Genomic DNA, 25,496 nt, shown 5'->3' on the forward strand with positions numbered 1-25,496 from the left:
AAAAGTTACGTTAGTTGAGACACAGCCTACTAGCAATTGCAATTCTTTGTGCCAAAAGAGGATTCTTTCCATTACAGCAACCATTTGAGGATTAGGAAAAATGTTGTTTTGAAGTGGGACACTAAACAGAGAACCTCTCCACGTCCTTCCAAATGGAGAGGCTGCTGTGTGTCTTGAACACGTATGTCCTCAGTCAGCAGGAGCTGTAGGAGGTAAGCAGCCAGATGTTCTCCACTCAGGGTCAGAAAGCTCTTTGTTTAAGGATAAGACACAAATTAGCCAAGAACACAGGCTCAATTTCCCCACGTGTTAGTTTACTCAAAGAGAAGGGGGGTGTCCTTCTAGACTTCTTGCTCTAGTTGACTGCCTCTCAAATGCAGGTTGTTGATGATGATAGTTTTTGGCTTAGTATGTTGTATCATTTACTCTTAGAAAAATGACTCAAAGACTATGATCTAAGGACTGTGGATTAGGTTCTTATCCTTTGGGATATGAAGACCAGCAGAGAGCCTGTGAAAGAACAGGTGCATAACAAGTCTTTTTTTTTTTTTTTTATTGTTGGGGATTAATTGAGGGTACAATAAGCCAGGTTACACTGATTGCAATTGTTAGGTAAAGTCCCTCTTGCAATCATGTCTTGCCCCATCAAGTCTTTTAATAACATTAAACTTTAGTTTAATGACTGTAGAACTGCCTGCTGAGGGGAAAACTTATAAGCTAGCTCCTTTACAGCCTATTAATGTGTTTAGATGACAATGATCCTCAGGTATTAAAGCATAATTAAACATCCTGTAGAAAAGAAAGGTTCAAACCAATAGCTCTGCTTCCTTAGGAGTCACTGAACTAACAGGCTGAGGAAGTGAACCTCTAACACAGTCCTGGTAGGACTACAATTCAATTACCATGTCTTAAAACTTGAAGTCTTCTATCGTCTATGCCAACATGTAACTACAGGTCACCTTCCCCCCCAACAATTTTTTCTTTTGTCCTCCATATTTCTTAGTGTAACGGCAACACCTTTGGCACTGAGGTATGGGTTTGCTTGTGATGCTTTAGGAATATGATGCAATGAACTCTGTAAGCTCTTTTCTGAAAGTGTTTTCTGGGCCTTAACACATCTTCCAGTTTGAAGTACAGAACTCTGTGGTGGTCAGTGTGGGCTGCATGCTCGCCCCATGGTCATTCTTGAGGCTTACCTGTGACTGATATTCAAGCCAAAACTCTTCGCATAAAAACCTCCTCACTTCAACATTTTGAGAAGTGACACAATCAATTAGGTGTTCTTTGCAACATACTTTCCTCTAAAGTTTCCTTTTATAGTTCCACTGTATTTCCCTAATCAGTGGTGAAAAACCCTGTAATGTGTCAAAATAACTTTAGGCAAACCCATGAATTCACTATTCTTATAAGCAGGAAAAACGTCTAATGATAAAAGTAAGAGATATCTAACAGTGCAAAGCTATACTGTCCTTTATATGGTAGCCCCAGCCACATGTGGCTGGTCTGAATTGAGATTTGCTATAAATGTGTTACATATATACTGAATTTGGAAGACTTAGGAAAAAAATCCAGAATATCTCATTAATAATTTGTAATATTGCTTACGCATTGAAATAACATTTTGGATATTTTAAGATAATTCTGTTACTAAAATTAATTTCACCTTTCTTTTTACTTTCAAATGTCACCTTTCTTTTTATTTTCATAATGCAGCTGGCAGAGTGGTACTCTGTCACCCTGGTAGAGTGCCATGGTGTATTCATAGCTCACAGCAACCTCAAAATCTTGTGCTCAAGAGATCCTCTTGCCTCAGCCTCTCAAGTAACTGGTACTATAGGAGTGCCCCTCAGGCCTGGCTAGCTTTTCTATTAGTTTTAGTAGAGATGGGGTCTCCTTCTTGCTCAGGTATGTCTCAAACTCCTGGAGTTCAAGCAATCCACTTGCTTTGGCCTCCCAGAGTACTAGGATTATAGGCATGAACCACCACACCTGGCCTAGAATAATTTAAGTTACATTACGTGGTCCTTATATTTCTCTTGGGCAGTGCGAGTCCTAAGAAGGAAGCTGCTTTTCTGATACCATTCCATTACTTGATTATCCACATGGAACATCCTTCAATCCCCTTTCATATACATATAAATTTGTTTATGCCAATTAAAAGAAAAAGAAATTAAACTGAATTGATTATTTAGGAAAATGGGCTTATAAGTTTCTGGCAGAAAGGGTCAATGGAGACACTCACAGTTCCTTTCAAGGATATCTTTAAAATCAATGGTGTAGGAGACCCATTGGCTAGTCAGGAGAGAGTCTGTGAAACCCCAAATGCTGATATTCATGGACCTAGCTCCAGGTTCTGAAGCTAGGCCAGTGAAATAGATGGGGTCCCTGGTGAACTTGTAGGTCCGCCAGCATTGACCTTCATCTGTGGAGAACCTGAAAGCACAGTTAGACAAAAATCATCACAGAGGATCAATGTGTACTGAGAATATCGGGAAACCACTTGGACAGTTTGATCCCAACATAGACAAAAACCCCACCTGATAATTATTTTAACTTTTAATGTTTATAGTAAATAGGGTAGGGAAAAGGATTCATTCAGAGAGAGTATGAAAATTCCTTTAAAGGGAAGAGAGGGTATTGACCCAAGTAAGAACGAGCTTGTAAATTAATAAATTCATTATTTCATAAGAACATGTACTTAAGAAGTCTTTTCCAATCCAGAGGGCTTGAACAATTCCCTAGAATTTTTGTAATTGTAAAGGAAGAATATTTTTAAGTGTCAAAATGTGTTAGCAAGAGGTAATAAGAGGAAAAACCAATGCCATTTAATCTGAGTTGCTCTAAATGTAATCCCTTCTAGAACCTTCCTTATAGTTTTATAGAATACAGAAATCTGAATCACGGTCGGCAACCTCCCCCTGATAAACTGAAGCACGTTCCCACAGTTGCCCTCTGAGCAGATAGTGTGCGTGGAGCTGAGCTCATGCATACTTAATCACATTGATAGGAAGGCTGCTGTGCTCAATGGCCACAATGATGCCTCCGGAATCCAGGATGGTGTAATAGTGGGGTCCGTCCAGCATCTTCGCCCAGGAGTAACCCCCATCATCTGAGATGTACACATCTGGGACCATCACTGAGATGGCATCCCCCACGCTACCTGCAACATAATCCACCATCTCATCAGCACAGACAGGCAATGAACGAGAGGAGTTACTGATGGGAGATTCACTTTGAAAGAATTTATTCTGATTATTCCCCATCAGGCCTCCTGTAGTAAAAAGATTTGGAAAAGGTAGTCATGCTGCTCTCTCTGACAGGAATCTAAGAAAAATCCTAAGCATTATTACAATGCAAGAAATTCTACCAAAGGAATGTAAAGGCTTTTTTAGATGTATAGATGTTTAAGCCACTATGGTAGTTTAGTTTTTCTTTTTTTTCTTATTTGTTTGTTTTGTCGGGGTTTTTGAGAGATGGGGTCTCTGTCACCCAGGCTGGAATGCAGTGGCATGATGATCATAGCTCACTGCAATCCACAACTCCTGGGCTGGGGCTCAAGTGATCCTCCTGTCTCAGCCTCCTGAGTAGCTGGGACTATAGGCATGCTATGTTGCTTAGGTCAGTCTCGAACTCCTGGCCTCAGATATCCTCCCGCCTCAGACTTCCAAAGGGCTGAGATTATAGGCATGATCCACTGCGCCCAGCCTACGGTGGTTTTTCTTATAGAGCTCAAGGCCTACATGTAGCTGAGTCTCAGTGTGCTCAGTTGCTGTTCCTATTGGCAGTGACAAGTGGGAGAGCTTCTTACCATGAGCGATGACTATGCCTACGGCATTAGGCTCTGACAGGGGGGCCATTGGAACATTTAATTTCTGGGAGATACTGTAGGAAGCATGAATATGAAGGCTGCACTGTGAAAAGAAACCAAAACTTAGATTAAAACCAAAAGTACAATTTCTTTACTTGTCTCACAGGCCTCTTCTGACAACACTTAGAACTTAGCCCAGTTCTCAGTAGGATGATCTTGTTTAAAAAATTATAAAATCCACATTCCATAAAATTTACTATCTTAAACTATTTTTTTTTTTTTTTTTTTACTTTTTTTTTTTTTGTAGAGACAGAGTCTCACCTTACCGCCTTCAGTAGAGTGCCATGATGTACACAGGACTCACAGCAACCTCTAGCTCTTGGGCTTCCGCGATTCTCCTGCCTCAGCCTCCCAAGCAGCTGGGATTACAGGCGCCTGCCACAACGCCCGGCTATTTTTTTTTTGGTTGCAGTTCAGCCGGGGCTGGGTTTGAACCCGCCACCCTCGGTATATGGGGCTGGCGCCTTACTCACTGAGCCACAGGCACCACCCTCTTAAACTATTTTTAAATGTACAGTTTAATAGTGTTCAATATATTCACGTTGTGCAACCAAATCACCAAAACTTTTCATCTTGAGAAACTGAAAGTCTTCCACCCATTAAGCAACAGCTCCCATGTCTTCTTTCTCCCAGCCCCTAGCAACCACCATTTTACTTTGTTTCTATAAATCTGACTGCGCTGAGTACCTCACGTAAGTAGAATCACACAGTATTTGTCTTTTTGTGTTTTGCTCATTTCTCCCAGCACAATGTCCTCAAGGTTCCTCCACGCTGTTCCTCCAGAATTTCCTTTGTAAGACTGAACGGTATTCTGGTGTGTGTGTGTGTGTTTGTGTGTTTATATGTGTCTGTGTGCACAACACACATTCTATTTACCCATTCATCTGCTGAAGGGCACTTGAGTTATTTCTGTTTGGGGGCTATTATGAATAAAGTTGCTATGAACACAGATGTGCAAATATCTTTTTGAGACATTCCTTTCAATTCTTTTGGATATATACTCAGAAGTGGACTTGCTGGATCATATGATAATCCTATTTTTAATTTTTTGAGGAACTGCCATAGCAGCTGCACCATTTATATTCCCACCAATAGTGTACAGGATTCCAACATTGTCACATATATAAGTAGATACCTCATTGTAGCTTTAATTTGCATTTTCCTAATAATAAGTGATGTTGAGCAACTTTTCATATGCTTGTTAGCTACTTGCTTAACATTTTTGGATAAATGTCTATTCAAGTCCTTTGCCTAATTTTTATACAGGTTATTTATTTTTTTGTTGAGTTGTACACTCAGTGGGAAACTCTTTTAACTCTTCTTTTTTTATTTTGCAATAGTGTCTCATTCTGTCGCCTGGGCTAGATAGTGTACAGTAATGTCATCATACCCCTACATCAACCTCAAACTCCTGGGCTCAAGTAATTCTCCTGCCTCAGCCTCCATAGCTGGGACCATTTGGCTCACTTTTTTATTTTTTGTAAATATGGGGGTCTTGCTCTTGCTCAGGCTGGTCTTGAACTCCTGACCTCAAGCAATCCTCCTGCCTTGCTCTCCTAGAGTACTACGATTATATGTGTAAGCCACTGTACCTGGCCAGTGAGATATTCTTAATTCTGAAATATATTAAAATATTTGAAAGCAAATGATACAATTATTTTCTCATGTATAATTCGTCTTATTTTATTTTTGTATTACATCAACGTCTCTGACTAATGTTTAAAGTATGAGTCCAGACAAATCAACTTGATGAATACCTGATATATTTCAACACTATACAAGATGTGATAGGAATTCAAAATAAGATCCAGTCTTGTAAACTAAGTTACGGGATCTAGGCCCATCTCTACAGACCTAGGCTCCAGGCCTGCCCCAGTGAACCCAGGCACCAGGGCCACCCAAGTAGATTCCTATGGTAGGGTTGCCCTAATAACACAGGTTCTAGGCACTCTACCTGTGGACCTAGTTGACGGGCTCATCCTGTTGAATCCCAGCACCAGGGCTCCCTGAGCAGACCCAGTATCCAAGCCCTGTCCCACAGACCAAGATACTAGGCCTACCGATCTGCAGACTATGCCAGCAACGTGCCCAAAATCTCTGGATGGGTTGACTAGTGAAGGGTTGTCCTGCCTGAAGCTAATCTATAAAGGACCATGTATGTAAGTACATACATAAGCTGAAAGTAAAGAGATAGATAAAAAATATTCCATGTAAATGGTAAGCAAAAGAGAGCAGGGGTGGGTATATTTATACCAGACAAAATAGACTTTAAGAAAAAACTATCACAAGAGACAAAGAAGGTTATTATAGGCTGGGTGTGATGCTTATGACTGTAATTCTAGCACTTTGGGAAGAATGCTTAAGGCTAGGAGTTTGAGAACAGCCTGAGCAACAAAGTTAGACCCTGTCTTTAAAAAAAAAATCAGATGGGTAGATGGGTGTGGTGGTATGTGCCTGTAGTCCCAGCTACTCCAGAAGCTGAGGCAGTAGGATTGCTTCAGCCCAGAGTTCAAGCTGACAGTGAGTTATAATTGTGAGCATGATGGAGCAAGACCCTGAAGAAAGAAAGGAAAGAAAGAAGGTAGGGGGAGGAGAAAGAAAGAAAGAGAGAAGGAAAGAAGGAAAAGAGGAAATAAGGGAAGAATGGAAGGAAAAGAGGAAAGAAACAGATGAAAGAAAGAAAAGGAAGATCTCAAACTCCTAACTTTACTAATTCTGGGGTGTGTGTGTGTGTGTGCGCGCGCACCCCCCTCAAGAAACTGAAACATAAGAACAACTAAGCCCGAAGTTACCAGAAGGAAATAAAGATCACAGCAGAAATAAAAAGAGATTAGAAACTAAGAACTGGGAACATATTCCCAGATGTGAGAGCAAGATGGCGGCCGAGTAACAGCTTCCCTGCAACTGGGCACCGTGAGTCTGGGGAGATAAGACTCCAGGCATCTCTGGCTGGTGGGATCTGCCTATAACCATCCCTTTGAGGGTAAAGGGAGTCAGTGAGAGACTTCTGGACCCTAAGAAGAGGACAGAAACAGTGGAAAACTGGCAAGTGGTCGTGTGTGTTCGATTGGTCTAATCCCGCGGGCAGCTGTAAGTACAGAAGCAGTGAGATTGCAAACCAGAAAGACCTTACCTGTGAACTATTTCGGTGTTCTTGGACTTGGCACTCAGTTGAACTGCCTTGGGGAGAGCTTGAGTAAGAGTGCAGAGAACTTTGGGCGTTGTCTAGGGCCCCAGACTGAGCTGCTGAGCTGGACGGAGCTAATAGTGTTTGGCTGTGGGTGGCAGGGAGCCATTGTGAGAGAACTGCCCCGGCAAGCTCCGCCCTCAGGGTTGCAGAGCAAGGATCGGGCGGGAGCTGGTAAACTAGTGACTAAGAAGCCTAAAGGCGGGGACTGAGCCGCCTTACAGCCCTAACCCTAAGGGGCAGAGTGAGACCGGTTTTGGCACACTGGGTAAGTGGATAGCCATTTCAGCAGTGATCCTAGTGACAAGCACTTTCCTGGCAAAGCTTCTGCTTAGCCTAGTTCAGAAGTTTAAAGTGCCTTTTAAGAGGGCTGAAGAGGGCGGTGCCTGTGGCTCAAGCAGTAGGGTGCCGGTCACATATGCCGGACGTGGCGGGTTCAAACCCAGCCCCGGCCGAAAACCACAAAAAAAAAAAAAAGACGGCTGAAGAGAGATTTAGGGTGTCTACGCTGTGGGGTTTGAGAATCAGTGAAGGCCTCCAGTCATATCAGCATTGTGATTAACATCTCATACCCCAGAATACCACCTGTTGCCCAGACAATATTCAACAAGATATATATACTGCTTTGTTTTTCGTTGTTGTTTTGTTTTTTAATTTCAACCTTTTCCATACAGATTTTTTCTCTTTCTTGTCTTTCTCCATTTTTCTAGTTTAAATACAATTTCCCATTGTTGCCTTTTTCAATAATTACAACTTCATTTTTGCTAGTGTTTCTACCCCTATAATTTGGTTTTTCACCCAATTTTATCCCATAAAGTTTTCTGTTTGCTTGTTTTGGTTTGATTTATAGCATTTTTGTCTTTCCTCTCTACTTGGTGAAGGTGGGTACCATGTCCGATCAGGTTAGCAAAGAGCTGCTGACCTCAAGGGAACCACACAACCAGGCACCCCAGAGGTTGGGGATTTTTAAAGATTGTGTCAAAGTATCCTACTGTATACCTATATTGCTCTGTCTCCCTCTTTCTGTGCCTCTCTTCTTTCTGTCAATATTCCCTTTTACCCACCCCCTCTCCTTTCTCTATTTTCCTTTCATTCCTTCTTTCTTTCTTTCTTTTTCTTTCTTCTGTCCCTTCTTGCTCTTCAACCTTCTCATCCTTCTGGTCCTGTACCAAAAGGACTCATCGAAACCTTAGTCCACAGGCACAGGAACTTAAAGAGCAAGAGGAAGTGAAAGGAAAATTAGGGCAAGGAAACAGATAAAAGAAATCACTCATGAGGAAGAATCAGCAGAAAACTCCAGGCAACATAAAGAACCAATCCAGAGCAACTCCTCCAAGGGACCATGAGGTAGCTACTGCAGAGGATTCTACCTATAAAGAAATGTTAGAAATGACAGAAAGGGAATTTAGAATACACATGATGAAAACAATGAAGGAAATGATGGAAACAATGAAGGAAACGGCTAATAAAGTGGAAAATGACCAAAAGGAAATCCAAAAACAGAATCAAATAAGAGATGAACGATATGAAGAATATAAAAAGGATATAGCGGAGCTGAAGGAACTGAAGCACTCAATTAGGGAACTTAAAGATGCAATGGAAAGCATCAGCAACAGGTTAGACCATGCAGAAGAAAGAATTTCGGAGGTAGAGGACAAAGTTCTTGACATAACTCAGATAGTTAAAGAGGCAGAAAAGAAGAGAGAGAAAGCAGAACGTTACTGTCAGAATTATGGGACTTTATGACACGTTCCAACATATGAGTTATAGGAATCCCAGAAGAGGAAGAAGAATGCCCCAGAGGAATGAAAGCCATACTAGAGATTATTATAAATGAAAATTTCCCAAATATCACCAAAGATTCTGACACCCCAGGTCGCCTCAACTCTAACTGAGCTTCTCCAAGACACATTGTGATGAACCTGTCCAAAGTCAAGACAAAAGAAAAGATTCTGCAAGCTGCCAGGAGTAAGCGCCAGTTGACCTACAGGGGCAAATCCATCAGAGTGACTGCAGACTTCTCTAATGAAACTTTCCAGGCAAGAAGACAATGGTCATCTACCTTTAATTACTTAAACAGAACAATTTCCAACCCAGAATTCTGTGCCCTGCTAAGCTAAGCTTTAAAATTGACAGAGAAATCAAATCATTTACGGATATACAAACATTGAGGAAATTCGCCACAACAAGACCAGCTCTACAGGACATACTTCAACCTGTTCTACACACTGACCATCACAATGGATCAGCAGCAAAGTAAGAACTCAGAAATTAAAGGACAGAACCTAACCTCCACACTGATACAAAAGATAAAACTAAGCAATGGACTCTCACAAAACAAGATGAATAGAATACTACCACACTTATCAATTATCTCAATAAATGTTAATGGCTTGAATTCCCCACTGAAGAGACATAGATTGGCTGACTGGATTAAAAAACACAAGCCATCCATTTGCTGTCTGCAAGAAACACACCTGGCTTCAAAAGACAAATTAAAGGTCCGAGTCAAGGGTTGGAAGACAAATTTTCAGACAAATGGAATTTAGAAGAAAAGAGGAGTTGCAATCTTATTTTCAGATACATGTGGATTTAAAGCAACTAAAGTCAAAAAAGACAAAGATGGTCACTTCATATTGGTCAAGGGAAAAATACAACAAGAAGACATTTTAATTCTAAATATTTATGCACCCAATTTAAATGCTCCCAGATTCTTGAAACAGACCTTACTCAGTCTGAGCAATATGATATCTGATAATACCATCATAACAGGGGACTTTAACAATCCTCTTACAGAACTGGACAGATCCTCTAAACAGAAATTAAACAAAGATGTAAGAGATTTAAATGAGACCTTAGAACAACTGTGCTTGATAGACGTATATAGAACACTCCATCCCAAAGATAAAGAATATACATTCTTCTCATCACCCCATGGAACATTCTCCAAAATTGATCATATCCTGGGACACAAAACAAATATCAACAGAATAAAAAGAATTGAAACTTTACCTTGTATCTTCTCAGACCATAAGGCACTAAAGGTGGAATTCAACTCTAACAAAATTGTTCAACCCCACCCAAAGGCATGGAAATTAAACAATCTTCTGTTGAATAACAGATGGGTGCAGGAAGAAATAAAATAGGAAATCATTAACTTCCTTGAGCATAACAACAATGAAGACACAAGCTACCAAAACCTGTGGGATACTGCAAAAGCAGTTTTGAGAGGAAAATTCATCGCTTTAGATGCCTACATTTGAAAAACAGAAAGAGAGCACATCAACAATCTCACAAGAGATCTTATGGAATTGGAAAAAGAAGAACAATCTAAGCCTAAACTCAGTAGAAGAAAAGAAATATCCAAAATCAAATCAGAGATCAATGAAATTGAAAACAAAAGAATCATTCAGAAAATTAATGAAACAAGGAGTTGGTTTTTTGAAAAAATAAATAAAATAGATAAACCATTGGCCAGACTAACGAGGAATAGAAAAGTAAAATCTCTAGTAACCTCAATCAGAAATGATAAAGGGGAAATAACAACTGATCCCACAGAGATACAAGAGAACATCTCTGAATACTACCAGAAACTCTATGCCCAGAAATTTGACAATGTGAAAGAAATGGATCAATATTTGGAATCACACTCTCTCCCTAGACTCAACCAGGAAGAAATGGAGCTCCTGAACAGACCAATTTCAAGCACTGAGATTAAAGAAACAATAAAAAAGCTTCCAACCAAAAAATGTCCTGGTCCAGATGGCTTCACACCAGAATTCTATCAAACCTCCAAGGAAGAGCCTTATTCCTGTACTGCAGAAATTATTCCAAAAAATTGAGGAAGAAGGAATCTTCCCCAACACTTTTATGAAGCAAACATCACCCTGATACCAAAACCAGAAAAGACCCAACCAAAAAGAGAATTTCAGACCAATTTCACTCATGAATATAGATGCAAAAATTCTCAACAAAATCCTAGCCAATAGATTATAGCTTATCACCAAAAAAGTCATACATCATGATCAAGTAGGTTTCATCCCAGGGATGCAAGGCTGGTTTAACATACGCAAGTCCATAAACATTATCCACCATATTAACAGAGGCAAAAATAAAAATCATATGATGCTCTCAACAGATGCAGAAAAAGCATTCGATAAAATCCAGCATCCTTTTCTTTCTTTTTTTTTTTTTTTTTAAATTAAAACCCAAAACGTCAGAAGGATCATGAGGCCCCGCTTTCACGGTCTGTATTCGTACTGAAAATCAAGATCAAGTGAGCTTTTGCCCTTCTGCTCCACAGGAGGTTTCTGTCCTCCCTGAGCTCGCCTTAGGACCAGCATCCTTTTCTAATTAGAACACTGAAGAGTATAGGCATAGGTGGCACATTTCTAAAACTGACTGAAGCTATCTGTGACAAACCCACAGCTAATAATTTACTGAATGGAGTAAACTGAAAGCTTTTCCTCTTAGAACTGGAACCAGACAAGGTTGTCCTCTAGGTCACGAATACTATTCGACATAGTGCTGGAAGTTCTAGCCAATACAATTAGGCAAGACAAGGAAATAAAGGGAATCCAAATGGGAGCAGAGGAGGTCAAACTCTCCCTCTTTGATGACGACATGATCTTATACTTAGAGAATCCCAAAGACTCAACCACAAGACTCCTACAAGTCATCAGAAAATACAGTAATGGGAGGTGGAGCAAGATGGTGGCCAAGTAACAGCTTCCATGCAACTGGGCATGGTGAGTCTGGAGAGATAAGACTCCAGGCATCTCTGGCTGGTGGGATCTGCCTATAATCATCCCTTTGAGGATACAGGGAGTCAGTAAGGGACTTCTGGACCCCAAGAGGAGGACAAAAACAGTGGAAAACTGGCAAGTGGTTGCATGTGTTTGGTTGACCTAATTCCGCCGGCAGCCATAAGAACAAGCAGCAGTGAGACTGCAAACTGGAAAGGCTTTACCTGTGAACTGTTCTGGTGTTTTTGGACTTGGCACTCAGTTGAACTGCCTTGGGGAGAGCTTGAGCAGGAGTGCGGAGAACTTTGGGCATTGTCTAGGGCCCCAGACTGAGCCGTGAGCCGGACGGAGCTAATAATGTTCGGCTGTGGGCTGCAGGGAGCCACTGTGAGAGAACTGCCCCAGCAATCTCCACCCTCTGGGTCGCAGAGCAAGGATCGGGTGGGAGCTAGTAACCTAGTGACTGAGCAGCTTAAAGGTGGGGACTGAGCTGCCTTATAGCCTTAACACTCTGGGGCAGAGTGAGACCAGTTTTGGCACACTGGAGCCTCAGGCTGTTGCCCTGGGCAGAGTGCCATGGTGTCACAGCTCATAGCAACCTCAAACTCCTGGGCTTGGCGCTGCCTGGACCTCCATAAGAGCTGCGCCGTGACCCCCGACACGTGACCCGCACCCGCCGGGCCTCCACATGCCCTGACCAGGAATTGCGGGAGCCACGCAACCCTGCATCCTCCCTCCTGTACCCTCCCTGCCTCCACACCAGCCCGCTCATCTGGCCAGGGACTCTGGTAGCCGCGTGACCTCCGGAGCCCTCCCTTCCTCTGCACAGAGCTCTTCTCCCGGCCAGAGACTGTTGGAGCCTCCGGCTCTCTGCACCAAAGTCACTGGGCACCACACACTCCCAGAACCATACACACCACCTCCCGCCCCATTGCTGGATCCAGGTGTGTCACACTCTGGAGCTCCTTCCACAACCAGAATTCCCGGGCTGGGGCAGCCCCAGAGGAACTACACAGAGTCACTCCCTATAAAGATCCAACAACAACAGATTGATCCCACTGGGGTCTAATCTTGGAGAGACACCTCCCCAACTCTGAGGATGGCCAGAGGCAATGGTGAAAAACAATCATGAGGCAAAATCAACAGAAAAACTCTGGCAATATGAATAATCAGAGCAGATCAACTCCCCCAAGGATCAATGGGGCAGACACAGCACAAGATCCTATGCACAAACAAATAGCTGAGATGTCAGAAATTGAATTCAGAATCTGGATAGCAAATAAGATTGAATTAGAATTCCAAGCAGTAACCCAAAAGATATCTCAAGAATTCAACGAATTTGAAGACCAAATGACCAAAGATTTTGACACATTGAGACAAGAAGTTGCAGCCCTCAAAGAGCTGAGAAACACAGTAGAATCCCTCAGTAACAGAATGGAGCAAGCAGAAGAAAGGATTTCTGACATTGAAGACAAAGCTTTCAAATGCTCCCAAACTCTCAAAGTGGAAGAGAAATGGAGGGCAAAGACACATCACTCTCTCAGAGAGCTCTGGGATAATTTTAAAAAAATCAATATTCGTCTTATAAGGATCCCTGAAAGCGATGAAGTGGCTTCACAAGGCACAGAGTCTCTTCTCCACGAGATTATGAAGGAGAACTTTCCAGATATGCCAAGAGATTCTGAAATTCAGATAGCAGACAGTTTCAGAACCCCAGCACCACTCAACCCAAATAAGACATCCCCCAGACACATCATAATCAATTTCACTAAAGTTAATATGAAGGAGAAAATTCTGAAAGCAGCCAGACGAAAGAAAACCATCACCTACAAGGGCAAGAATATTAGAATAACTGCAGATCTCTCTGCTGAAACCTTTCAAGCTAGAAGAGGATGGTCATCGACTTTTAATCTCCTAAAACAAAATAACTTTCAACTGAGGATCCTGTACCCAGCTAAACTGAGTTTCATTTATGACGGAGAAATTAAATACTTCAATGATATTTGCATGTTGAAGGAATTTGCCACAACTAAACCAGCTCTCCAGGATATTCTCAGACCTATCCTCCATAAAGACCAGCGCAATCCTCCACCAGAAAAGTAAACCCACCCAGAAAATTTTGATCAAATTCCAACTTCCACAGTCGCAAAAGGATTAAAAATGTCCACTGGACTCTTGAAAGGCTTATCAGTATTCTCAATTAATGTGAATCCTCAGAAAGGAAATAGCAGAGGATTTTAACAAATGGAAGAACCCACCATGCTCATGGATGGGCAGAATCAACATTGTTAAAATGTCTATACTTCCCAAAGCAATCTACCTATTCAATGCTATTCTTATTAAAATACCAACATCGTACGTTCAAGATTTGGAAAAAATGATTCTGCGTTTTGTATGGAACCAGAAAAAAACCCCGTATAGCTAAGGCAGTTCTTAGTAACAAAAATAAAGGCAGGGGCATCACCATACCAGATTTTAGGTTGTACTACAAAGCCATAGTGGTCAAGACAGCATGATACTGACACAAAAATAGAGACATAGACGCTTGGAATCGAATAGAAAACCAGGAAATGAAACTAACATCTTACAACCACCTACTTTGATAAACCAAACAAGAACATACCTTGGGGGAAAGACTCCCTATTCAATAAATGGTGTTGGAAGAACCGGATGTCTACAATGTAAAAGACTGAAACTGGACCCAAACCTTTCCCCACTCACAAAAATTGATTCAAGATGGATAAAGGACTTAAATTTAAGGCATGAAACAACAAAAATCCTCAAAGAAAGCATAGGAAAAACACTGGACAATATTGGCCTGGGAAAAGACTTCATGAAGAAGACTGCCATGGCAATTGCAACAACAACAAAAATAAACAAATGGGACTTCATTAAACTGAAAAGCTTCTGTACAGCTAAGGAGACAACAACCAAAGCAAATAGACTACCTACACAATAGGAAAGGATATTTGCATGTTTTGAATCAGACAAAAGCTTGATAACTAAGATCTATAGAGAACTCAAATTAAATCCACATGAAAAAAGCCAACAATCCCATATATCCATGGGCAAGAGACATGAATAGAACCTTCTCTAAAGAAGACAGACGAATGGCTAACAAACGTGAAAAAATGTTCATCATCCCTATATATTAGAGAAATGCAAATCAAAACCACCCTGAGATACCATCTAACCCCAGTGAGAATGGCCCACATCACAAAATCTCAAAACTGCAGATGCTGGCGTGGATGTATAGAGAAGGGAACACTTTAACACTCCTGGTGGGACTGCAAACTAGTACAACCTTTCTGGAAGGAAGTATGGAGAAACCTCAAAGCACTCAAGCTAGACTTCCCATTTGATCCTGCAATCCCATTACTGGGCATCTACCCAGAAGGAAAAAAAATCCTTTTATCATAAGGACACTTGTATTAGACTGTTTATTGCAGCTCAATTTACAATCACCAAAATGTGGAAACAGCCTAAATGCCCACCAACCCAGGAATGGATTAACAAGCTGTGGTACATGTATACCATGGAATACTATTCGGCCATTAAAAAAAATGGAGACTTTACATCCTTTGTATTAACCTGGATGGACGTGGAAGACATTATTCTTAGTAAAGCATCACAAGAATGGAGAAGCATGAATCCTATGTACTCAATTTTGATATGAGTACAATTAATGACAACTAAGGTCATGGTGGGGGTGGGGGAAGGGGAGAGCAGAGAGAGAAAGAGGAGGGAGGGGTGGGGAAAAGAAGAGCAGAGAGAGGGAAGGAGGAAGGGGGGTGGGGCCTTGGTGTGTGCCACAACTTCTGGGGGCAAGACATGATTGCAAGAGGGACTTTACCTAAAAAATGCAATCAGTGTAACCTGGCTTATTGTACCCTCAATGAATCCCCAACAATAAATAAATAAATAAATAAAAAGAAACTAAGAATGGGATTTTTTTTAAAGATGAAAAAATTACCTGGCTTATTGTACCCTCAATGAATCCCCAACAATAATAAAAAAAAAAAATAACAAACTTTTAGTTAAAGGAAAAAAGAGAAGATTCAAATAAAATCACAAAGGAAAGAGGAGACATTAAAAGTGATAGCACAGAAATTCAAGGAATCATGAGAGATTACTAAGAATAGTTATACACCAACAAATTAGATAGTCCAGAAAAATGGATAAAATTTCTAAACATATACAACCTACTAAAATCGAACCATGAAGAAACAGAAAATCTGAATGATTAAGTGAGATTGACTCAGTAATCACAAACCTCCTTCTAACAAAAAAAAGTTTAGGACTTGATGGATTTACTGGTAAATTCTACCAACATTCTTTTTTTTTGTGGGACACAGCCTCAAGCTGTGGCATCACAGCTCACAGCAACTTCCAACTCCTGGGCTTATGCAATTCTCTTGCCTCAGCCTCCCATGTAGCTGAGACTACAGGCGCCTTCCACAACACCTGGCTATTTTTTGGTTGTAGTTGTCATTGTTGTTTGGCAGGCCCTGGCTGGATTTGAACCTACCAGCTCTGGATGTATGTGGCCGGTGCCTTAGCTGTTTGAGCTACAGGTGCCAAGCCTCTACCAACATTCTTTAAAGGAGAATAAATACCAATCTTTCTCAAACTCTTTCAAAACTTGAAGAGGACAGAACACTTCCAAATTCATTTCGTGAGACTAGGATTACCCTAAAATCAAAAACAGACAAAAATACTACAAGAAAAATTATAGGCCAATATCTCTGATGAACAAAGACGCAAAAATCCTCAAATACTAGCAAACTGAATTTGACAGCACATTAAAATGATTATACATTATGACTGAGTAGGATTTATCTTTGGCATGCAAGGATGGTTTAACACAGGCAAATCAATAAATGTGATAAGCCAAATTAACAGAATGAAAAATGAAAACCATCAATAGATGTATAAAATGCATTTGCTAAAATTCAATATCCTTTCATAATACAAACTCTCAACAAATTAGGTACAGAAGGAATGTACCTCAACACAATAAAGGCCATATGACAAGCTCACAGCTAACATCATACTCAATGGTGAAAAGCTGAAAGATTTTGCTCTAAGATCAGGAGAAAGAAAAGGATGCCTACTCTCATCACTTTAATGCAACAAAGTGGTAGACAACCTAGCCAGAGAAATAAGGCAAGAAAAAAATAAATAAATATAAGGAACCCAAACCTTTTCCAAAAGGTTTATAGACAACATGTTTATAGACGACATGATATATAGAAATCCCTAAAGATTCCATTAAAAATCCTGTTAGAACTACTATACGAATTCAGTAAAATTGCAGGATATAAAAATCAACACGTAGAGTCTTTTCTGTCAAGATAAGGGGACCCATTCATTGTCTATGGTGAATGCATCTTGTTCTATAAACCTGTTTTTTGTTTTTTTTTTCCTTTGAGTCTCACTCAGTCACCCTGGGTAGAGTGCTGTGGGTCATAGTTCACAGCAACCTCAAACTCTTGGGTTCAAGCAAGCCTCTTGCCTCAGCCTCCCAAGTAGCTAGGACTATAGGCACCCACCATAATGCCCAGCTACCTTTTTCTATTTTTAGTAGAGACAGGGTCTTTCTCTTGCTCAGGCTGGTCTCAAACTTCTGAGGTCAGGCAATCCACCTGCCTTGGCCTCCCAGAGTGCTAGGATAACAGACATGAGCCACCATGCCTGGATATAAAGCTTTCTCAATAAACTTTATTTCATGCTTGAAAAAAAAAACACATATAAAAATGCACAATACACTAATAATGAACTATCTAGACAAAAAGCAAGAAAATTCCACTTACAGTAGCATAGAAAATATGTAGGAGTAAATTTAAAGATTGAAGGTAAAAGATTTGTATGTTAAAGGCCATAAAACATTGATGAAAGAAATTGAAGACAAAAATAAATGGTTAGCATATTCCATGTTCATAAATTGGAAAAATTAATCTTGTTAAAATGCTCTTACTACTCAAAGTGATCTATAGATTCAGTGTGATGCCTATTAAAATTCCAATGGTATTTTTTACAGAAATAGAAAATAATCCTAAAATTCATCTGGAACCACAAAAATCCTTGAACAACCGAAGCAATACTAGAACAAAAAGAACAAAGCTCTAGGCATCACATCACTGGATTTTAAAATACCCTACAAAGCTACTGTAATCAAAGTAGGTCATGATGCTGACATAAAAACATGCACAGACTAAAGGAACAGAATAGAGAGCCTATAAAGAAGTCTATGCATTGGGTGGCACCTGTGGCTCAAGGAGTAGGGTGCCGGTCCCATATGCCGGAGGTGGCGGGTTCAAACCTAGCCCCGGCCAAAAAAAAAAAAACCCCAAAAAAAACAAAAAAAAACAAAAAAAAAGAAGTCTATGCATTTATGGCCAACTGATCTTTACCAAAGGTACCAAGAACACACAATGGGAGAAAGATAGCCTCTTAAGTAAGTGATGCTGGGAATATCCACATGCAAAGCAATAAATTGAAACTTTATTTCATATCATATACAAAAGTTGACTCAAAATGGATTATAGATTTCAAAGTAAGATCCGAAAACTAAAACTACTAGAAGAAAACATAAGAGAACTTCTTGACATTGGTCTGGGTGATGATTTTTTTGGATATAACCCCCAAAGCACAGGCAACGAAAAGCAAAAATAGACCAATGGAATTGCATCAAACTAAAAAGCTTCTGCAAAGTAAAGGAGGCATCAAGAATGAAGAGAGACAATCTATGGAATGGGAGAAGATACCTGCTCACCATACATCTCAACAACTCAACAGCAAGAAAACAAACTCTGACGAGGAAAAAAAAAAAAAAAGTACCTTGGACAAAAGACCTGAATAGATATTTCTCAGAAAACAAACAAATTAGCCAATGGGTATATGAAAAAATACTCAACACCATTAAACACAAGGGAAATACAAATAAAACCCACAATAAGCTGTCATCTCACATCTGTTAGAATGGCTATTATCAAAGACAAAAGGTAAGTATTGGTGAGGACAGGAGAAAAGGGAACCTGTACATGCTGTAAACTGTCGGTGGGAATGTAAATTGATATAGCCATTATGCAAAACACTATGGAGTTTCCTAAAAATATAAAAGTTATTTGAATTGCTTATGATTGGCTGGTCTATGGCTTCTTCTTTTTTTAGAGGCAAAGTCTCACTTTGTCAGTAGAGTGCTATGGTGTCACCGCTCACAGCAACCACAAACTCTTGGGCTTAAGCAATTTTCTTGCCTCTGCCTCCCAAGTAGCTGGGACTATAGGCGTCCGCCACAACACCCCGCTATTTTTCAGAGACAGGGTCTCTCTCTTGCTCAGGCTGGTCTCAAACCTGTGAGCTCAGGCAATCCACCCGCCTCGGTGTCCCAGAGTGCTAGGATTACATGCATGAGCCACCATACCCAGCTGTCTATGGCTTCTTGTAGAATTTCTCAAGTCTCATAGCTTCCATGCTGACCCCTGACTAATCACCAGTTAACTAATCTTCTTTCCAAGTTTATAACCAAAGAAAATTAAATCACTATGTGAAAGAGATATCTGTACTCCTATGTACTGCAGCACTACTTACAAGAGCCAGATATGGAATCAACCTAAGTGCCCATAGATGAACGAATGGATAAAGAAATTGTAGTATATATACACACACAGGAATACTGCTCTATCTTAAGAGAAGAAGGAAATCAAACCTGGAAGAGCCAACACAATTCTAAGAAATAAAAACAAATCTGGAAGCATCACGTTACTAGACTTCAAGTTATACTACAAGTCTGCAGTGATCAAAACAGCATGATATTGGCATAAAAAAGAGACACAGGTCTACAGAACAGAAGAGAGAACCTAGAGCTGAAACCAGCCTCATATTGCCATCTGATTTTCGATAAACCAAACAAAAGCAGATACAGGGGAAAAGCATTCCTATTTAATAAATGGTGCTGGGAGAACTGGTTAGCCACATGTAAAAAACTGAAGCTAGACCTGCACCTCTCACTATGTGCCAAAATTATCTCACACTGGATAAAACATTTAAATCTAAGACATGAAATGACAAAAACTCTAGAAGAAAGTGTGGGAAAAATTATTAACCTGGGGAAAGATTTTATGGAGAAGACCCCACTGGCCATGTCAGCAACAAAAATAAATAAATAGGACCTGATCCAGCTTAAAAGATTCTGTACAGCTAAGGACACAATAAACAAAGCAAATAAACAATACTCAGAGTGGGATAAGATATTTGCATGTTATGAATCTGACATAGGGCTAATAACCAGAATTTACAAAGAACTCAAGCACATCAGCAAGAAAAGTGCAAACAACCCAATTAATCACTAGGCAAGAGACACAAACAGAACTTTTTCCCAAAAATATAGATGAATAAAAACACTTGAAAAAATGCCCATTGTCCCTAATCATAGGAGAAATGCAAATCCAAACTACCCTGAGAAATCACCTAACCCCAGTGAGAACGGCCCACATCGCAAAGTCCAAAGACGTGCTGCTGTGGGTGTGGAGCGAGGGGGGCACTAAGGCACTGCTGGTGGGACTGCACACTAGTACAGCTTTTCTGGAAAGAAGCATGGACAATCCTCAAAGAACTAAGAGTAGACCTCCCATTTGATCCTGTAATCCCATTACTAGCTATCTACCCAAAAGAAAAAAAAAATCATTTTATCATAAGGATGTGTGCAGTCAAATGTTTACAGCAGCTCAATTTACAACTGCAAGGATGTGGAAAGAGCCTACGTGCCCATCAACCATGGATGGATTAATAAACTGTGGCATACGTATACCATGGAATATTATTTAACCATGAAAACCACAGAGACTTTGCATCTTTAGTATTTACCTGGATGGAGTTAGAGAACATTCTCCTTAATAAAATATCACAAGAATGGCAAAGCAAGACCCTATGTGCTCAATACTAATTTGAAACTAGTAGATGAATAACCATAGGCCCACATGAGAGAAAACCAAAGTTAAATTCAAGAAGGGGAGAGAAGGGGAAGAGGGAGGGGTCTTAGTAAGCTTCCATGTAATGGGTACAATGAAGGGGTATATGGCATACCTCCTAGGTGAAGGACTCAGCTACAACCCCGACATTACCTAACAAACACAAACAATATAACTTAATTGCATGCACCCTTATATTAATCTGAAATTAAAAAAGAAGGAAATCATGTCATTTGTGACAACATAAATAAGCCTGGGAGACATTAGGTTAAGTAAAATAAGCCAGGCACAGAAAGACAAATACTACACGATCTCACTTAAATGTGGAATCTAAAAATGTCAAATTCACAGATGCAGAGAGTAGAATGGTGGCTGTCAAGGATGGGGGTTGTGGAGGGAGGAGAGGGGGCGGAGATGTTGGACAAAGGGTACAAAGTTTCAGTTATGCAGGAAGAATAAACTCCGGAGAGCTAATGTACAACATGTTGACTACGGTCCATAATAATGAACTGTATACTTGAAATCTGCTAAGAGGATTCTAAACAGTCTTACCACACAAAAAAAGAAAAGATAACTGTGAGGTGATGGATATTGTGGTAATCATCTCACAGTATATACATGTATTAAAACATCACACTGTAAATATATATAAATATATTTTATACATTTTTACTTGCCAATTATGCCTCAATAGAGTGGAAAAAATATTTCAGAAACTAGTAGAGGAAACTAGATTCCAAATGGTTAAAATGGTAAATTTTTTTTTGTTGTTGTTGTTGTTGAGACAGGGTCCCACCCTATGCCCCTGAGCAGAGTGCAGTGGGCGTGGTAGCTCACCACAACCTCAGACTCGGGCTGCGGGCACCCCGCTGCCTCAGCCTCTGGAAGCCGCTGGGATTACAGGCGCTTGCCGTGGCGCCCGGCTGGGTTTTTCCAGTTTTTTCATGAGTCGGGGTCTCACTGTCGCTCAGGCGGGTCTCGAACTCCTGAGCTCAAGCGATTCTCCCTCCTCAGCCTCCCACAGTGCTGGGATTACAGGCGTGATTATTTTATGTATATTTTACTATAATTAAAAAAAAGAGGTTCAAGCAAACTATTAATGAAATGAAAAAATGATTAATTCTAACTGGATGAGCACTGAGGATGGTTAGAATTTCCATGAATCCTAATTAATTGGGATTAGGGAAGACAGGCACAACTCTTCCCAAGAAAATAACATGGGGAAAGCCACAGGATGTTTAGGCAATAGTGGGTTACAGCAAGGGGTGTGTCAGTGGTCAGTTGGCAATGACAATGGAAAAGCAGAGGACAGCCCTGCAGGAGAAGCTCCCGTCACCTGGTCAGACCACGGACTACCCCTAGGCAGAGGGGAAGCATGCCAGATGCAGGGAGGGAGAGGTGTAGGGAGCCTGAACCTGCCCCCACAAGGTGGGGGCTGGAGAAAGGGATAAGGCGGCAGAGACTGACCCAATAGCACGGATGAGAATAAGAAGAGGAGAGTGTGCTGGGGTGATGTAGCGCACTTTACATTTACCATCTGAGGTCTCAGGGCAAAACAGAAAACCCAGTTTAGAAAAACAGCCCCCATATCAGCAGCAGGTATCCTGAAGAGAGCTCAGGGACCACCAGCACTGAAGGACATTTTTTGGACATTCCCAGTGTTCCCCCAAGCTTTTCTTGAATTTTTGTTAAGAGGCAGATTAAAAGGTTGTCTGTCAAGGCCAGTCATTCCTGGCATCTGAGATCTCCTACAGTGACACAGTTCCCAGTCTCTCCTGAGAGAGGGTTGCCTCTGCTTTCCTATGCACTGACCAGATCACCACCCCTGTCAGTGGGAGCCCTGGCGGCGGGGAAAGGGGGCTGGATGCTCTTCCTCTTGTTCCTGACTAGCACTGCCTTGCATCGCTTATGAAGAGCTGGTCTGCAGCTTCTCACAGAATTTCTAAAGTCTTATAGCTGCCACGCTGACCCCTAGCTAATCACTAGCTCTTTTGTCCATCCCGTTTTCATTCAGTTTAGTAAGACACAAATTGTTACTCCAAACAAGAAGTAATCCACAGTATTGTGACCATTCCTCCAGTTCCTAAAGTCTAAATTAGTTGTTCTCGTTTCCAAACTTTCCATCTCAACCTGTGGATCAGAATCAAGTACAAAACCTCATCATTCAAAAGCCTGGCACTGATCAGAGCAGAACAGCAAGTCTGCTTTGCTCCAGGCACATTTGATGACAACAGGAGCAAACAAACCTCGTTTTTGTTTTTGGCTGTGGCATCGCACTCACTGCCTTCAGGTTTCCTCAGGTGCTTCCACCTTCCTCCTTGGTCAAAAGTGATCATGGTCTGGATAGAATTGTCTGAGTAGGGAAAAAAGACATTAAGTTGGATACAGTGGAAGCACCTAATTAAATTCAGTTTATCAATGCATAACTCGCTCCTAACTGCGACCACGTAACACCATTCTAACTCCAGAGTTCCACAAGCTATCACCTCACAAAGTGGCCCAAGTCTATTGGGTACAGAGTAGGGGCGTATATGGCACACTTCCTGGGTGAAGAACTCAACTACAACTCAGACATTGGACTTTACCTTACAAATGCAAATCACGTGACCTAACTGTAAGTACTTTCACATTAACCCAAGGGAAAAAAAACAATTGGAGAAAAAAAGAATCTCTAGGCAAAGTTCACCACAAACAGCATTCTGTCTCGACTTGGAGAAGGTTCTGAAATAAATTCCAATGTAAGTTTTCAAAAGCAAAAAACTGCACAAAACAACAAAAAAACCCAAAACAAAATGGCTCAGCATTGGTGAGTAACTGGGCAGCACTTTAAATATGATATTTGAAGAAGGATTCCCACCTGAACAGGAGCCAATTAATTCCAGAAGTCATCTAGGACTGATATTCCTGAAAAAAGATCCCTTAACTCCTTACCCACATAAATAGGCTGATGTCCATTCTCCTTCCCTGCTTGCCTTGGAAGTAAAATCTGCCATGGGAAGGTGGCATCCTAATCTTTACTCAGACAATGCCATGATATCAGGCTTCTCTTAAGGACTCTCAAGATTTGAATAAATGTGCATAGTTCTGGATTAATAATTCCTAATTATTGTCTCTCCACTACCCCATATCCTATCTTTTTTATACCTTTTTTTCTTTCTTTTTATTTTTGTTTTATTAAATCGTAGCTATGTACATTAATGCAATAGTGGGGTACAATGTGCTGGTTTTATATACAATTTGAAATATTTTCATCTAACTGGTTAACATAGCCTTCACAGTATTTTCTTAGTTATTGTATTAAGACATTTATATTCCACATTTAGTAAATTTCACATGTACCCTTGTAAGATGCACCCTAGGTGTGGTCCCACCAATTACCCTCCCTCTGCCCATCCTCCCTCCTCCCCTCCCCTCCTTATTCCCTTTCCCCATATTCTTGGGCTTTCCTTTTATTTTTTTGCAGTTTTTTGGCCGGGGCCAGGTTTGAACCCGCCACCTCTGGTATATGGGGCCAGTACTCTATTCCTTTGAGCCACAGGCACTGTCCCGGCTTTCCTTTCATTTTTAAAGATGGATCTCACTGTATTTTGCCCAGGCTGTTCTTGAACTCTTGGGATCAAGTAATCCTATCACCTCAGCCTTCTAAGTAGCTGAGACTAATGGTATGTGCCACCAAATCTACTTTTTTTCCTTTTCTTTTCTTTTTTATTTTTTTTTAAGAGAAAAGAGTCTCACTTTGTCGCCCTTGGTAGAGTGCTATGGTGTCACAGCTCACAGCAACCTTCAGCTCTTGGGCTTAGGCAATTCTCTTGCCTCAGCGTCCCAAGTAGCTGGGACCACAGGTGCCCACCACAATGCCTGGCTATTTTTTTTGTTGTTGCAGTTTGGCTGGGGCTGGGTTTGAACCAGCCACCCTCAGTATATGGGGCTGGTGCCCTACTCACTGAGCCACAGGTGCCGCCCAAATTCGCATTTTTTCCCCCTATGTCTCTTTCCCATTCCCTATTTTCTTCCTTCCTTCTTTTTTTGAGATAGGGTCTCACTTGGTCACTTTTGGTAGAATGCTGTCATAGTTCACGGCAACTTCAAACTCCCTGGGCTCAAGTGATCCTCTTGCCTCGGTCTCCCAAGTATCTGGGACTACAGGAGTCCAACACAATTCCCAGCCAGTTTTAGAGATGGGGTCTCACTCTGGCTCAGGCTGGTTCCCAACTCCTGAGCTCAAGCAATCCACCATCTTGGGCCTCCCAGAGTACTAGGATTACAGGTGTGAGCCACTATGCCCGGCCTCTCATTCCCTATTTTCAATGACATAAACTGTTGCAGATTTAAAGAAAACATGCTTTGAGTTTTCCAAGTAAACCAAACAAGAAAGTAAATGAAAAAAATCCATTTATTAAACAAACATTTATCGAGTGCCCACTATGTGAAAACCCTTTTAAACCTTTGGAACTGTTATCAGTAACAAATAGACAAAAAAATTTTGTGAAATATACATTCTGGTAGGGTAAAAAAAACACTAGACATGTTAGGCTATTAAGTAAGAAATGTCCAATTTCCTTAAGTACTAAGTTTGACATTTGATATCTCTGACATTGCACATTGATATACTTCTTAGGTTTTTTTATATTAAAGGTACATCCTTATTTTTTCAAACATATGTTTTGGCTTGTGATATTTTACAGCAATTTTTGTGAAATCACAGACGAGTCAAAAAATGTTAT

General features: G+C 40.8%; 1 protein-coding gene across 4 annotated transcripts in view; it reads right to left on the reverse strand.

Moving 5' to 3' along the window:
- Positions 1-25,496, reverse strand: part of SORT1 (sortilin 1) — a 103,046-nt gene that overhangs the window by 11,988 nt on the left and 65,562 nt on the right. For all 4 annotated transcript variants that reach the window (XM_053590497.1, XM_053590496.1, XM_053590499.1 and 1 more), the window contains exons 11-14: positions 23,019-23,125; positions 3,809-3,911; positions 2,992-3,160; positions 2,243-2,433 (exon numbers count right to left, since the gene is read on the reverse strand). In XM_053590497.1, coding sequence (XP_053446472.1) covers positions 2,243-2,433; positions 2,992-3,160; positions 3,809-3,911; positions 23,019-23,125 — 570 coding nt within the window. The remainder of the gene's footprint in view (positions 1-2,242; positions 2,434-2,991; positions 3,161-3,808; positions 3,912-23,018; positions 23,126-25,496) is intronic.

The sequence above is a fragment of the Nycticebus coucang genome, chromosome 5 (genome assembly GCF_027406575.1).
Source record: "Nycticebus coucang isolate mNycCou1 chromosome 5, mNycCou1.pri, whole genome shotgun sequence".
Lineage (NCBI taxonomy): Eukaryota > Metazoa > Chordata > Mammalia > Primates > Lorisidae > Nycticebus > Nycticebus coucang.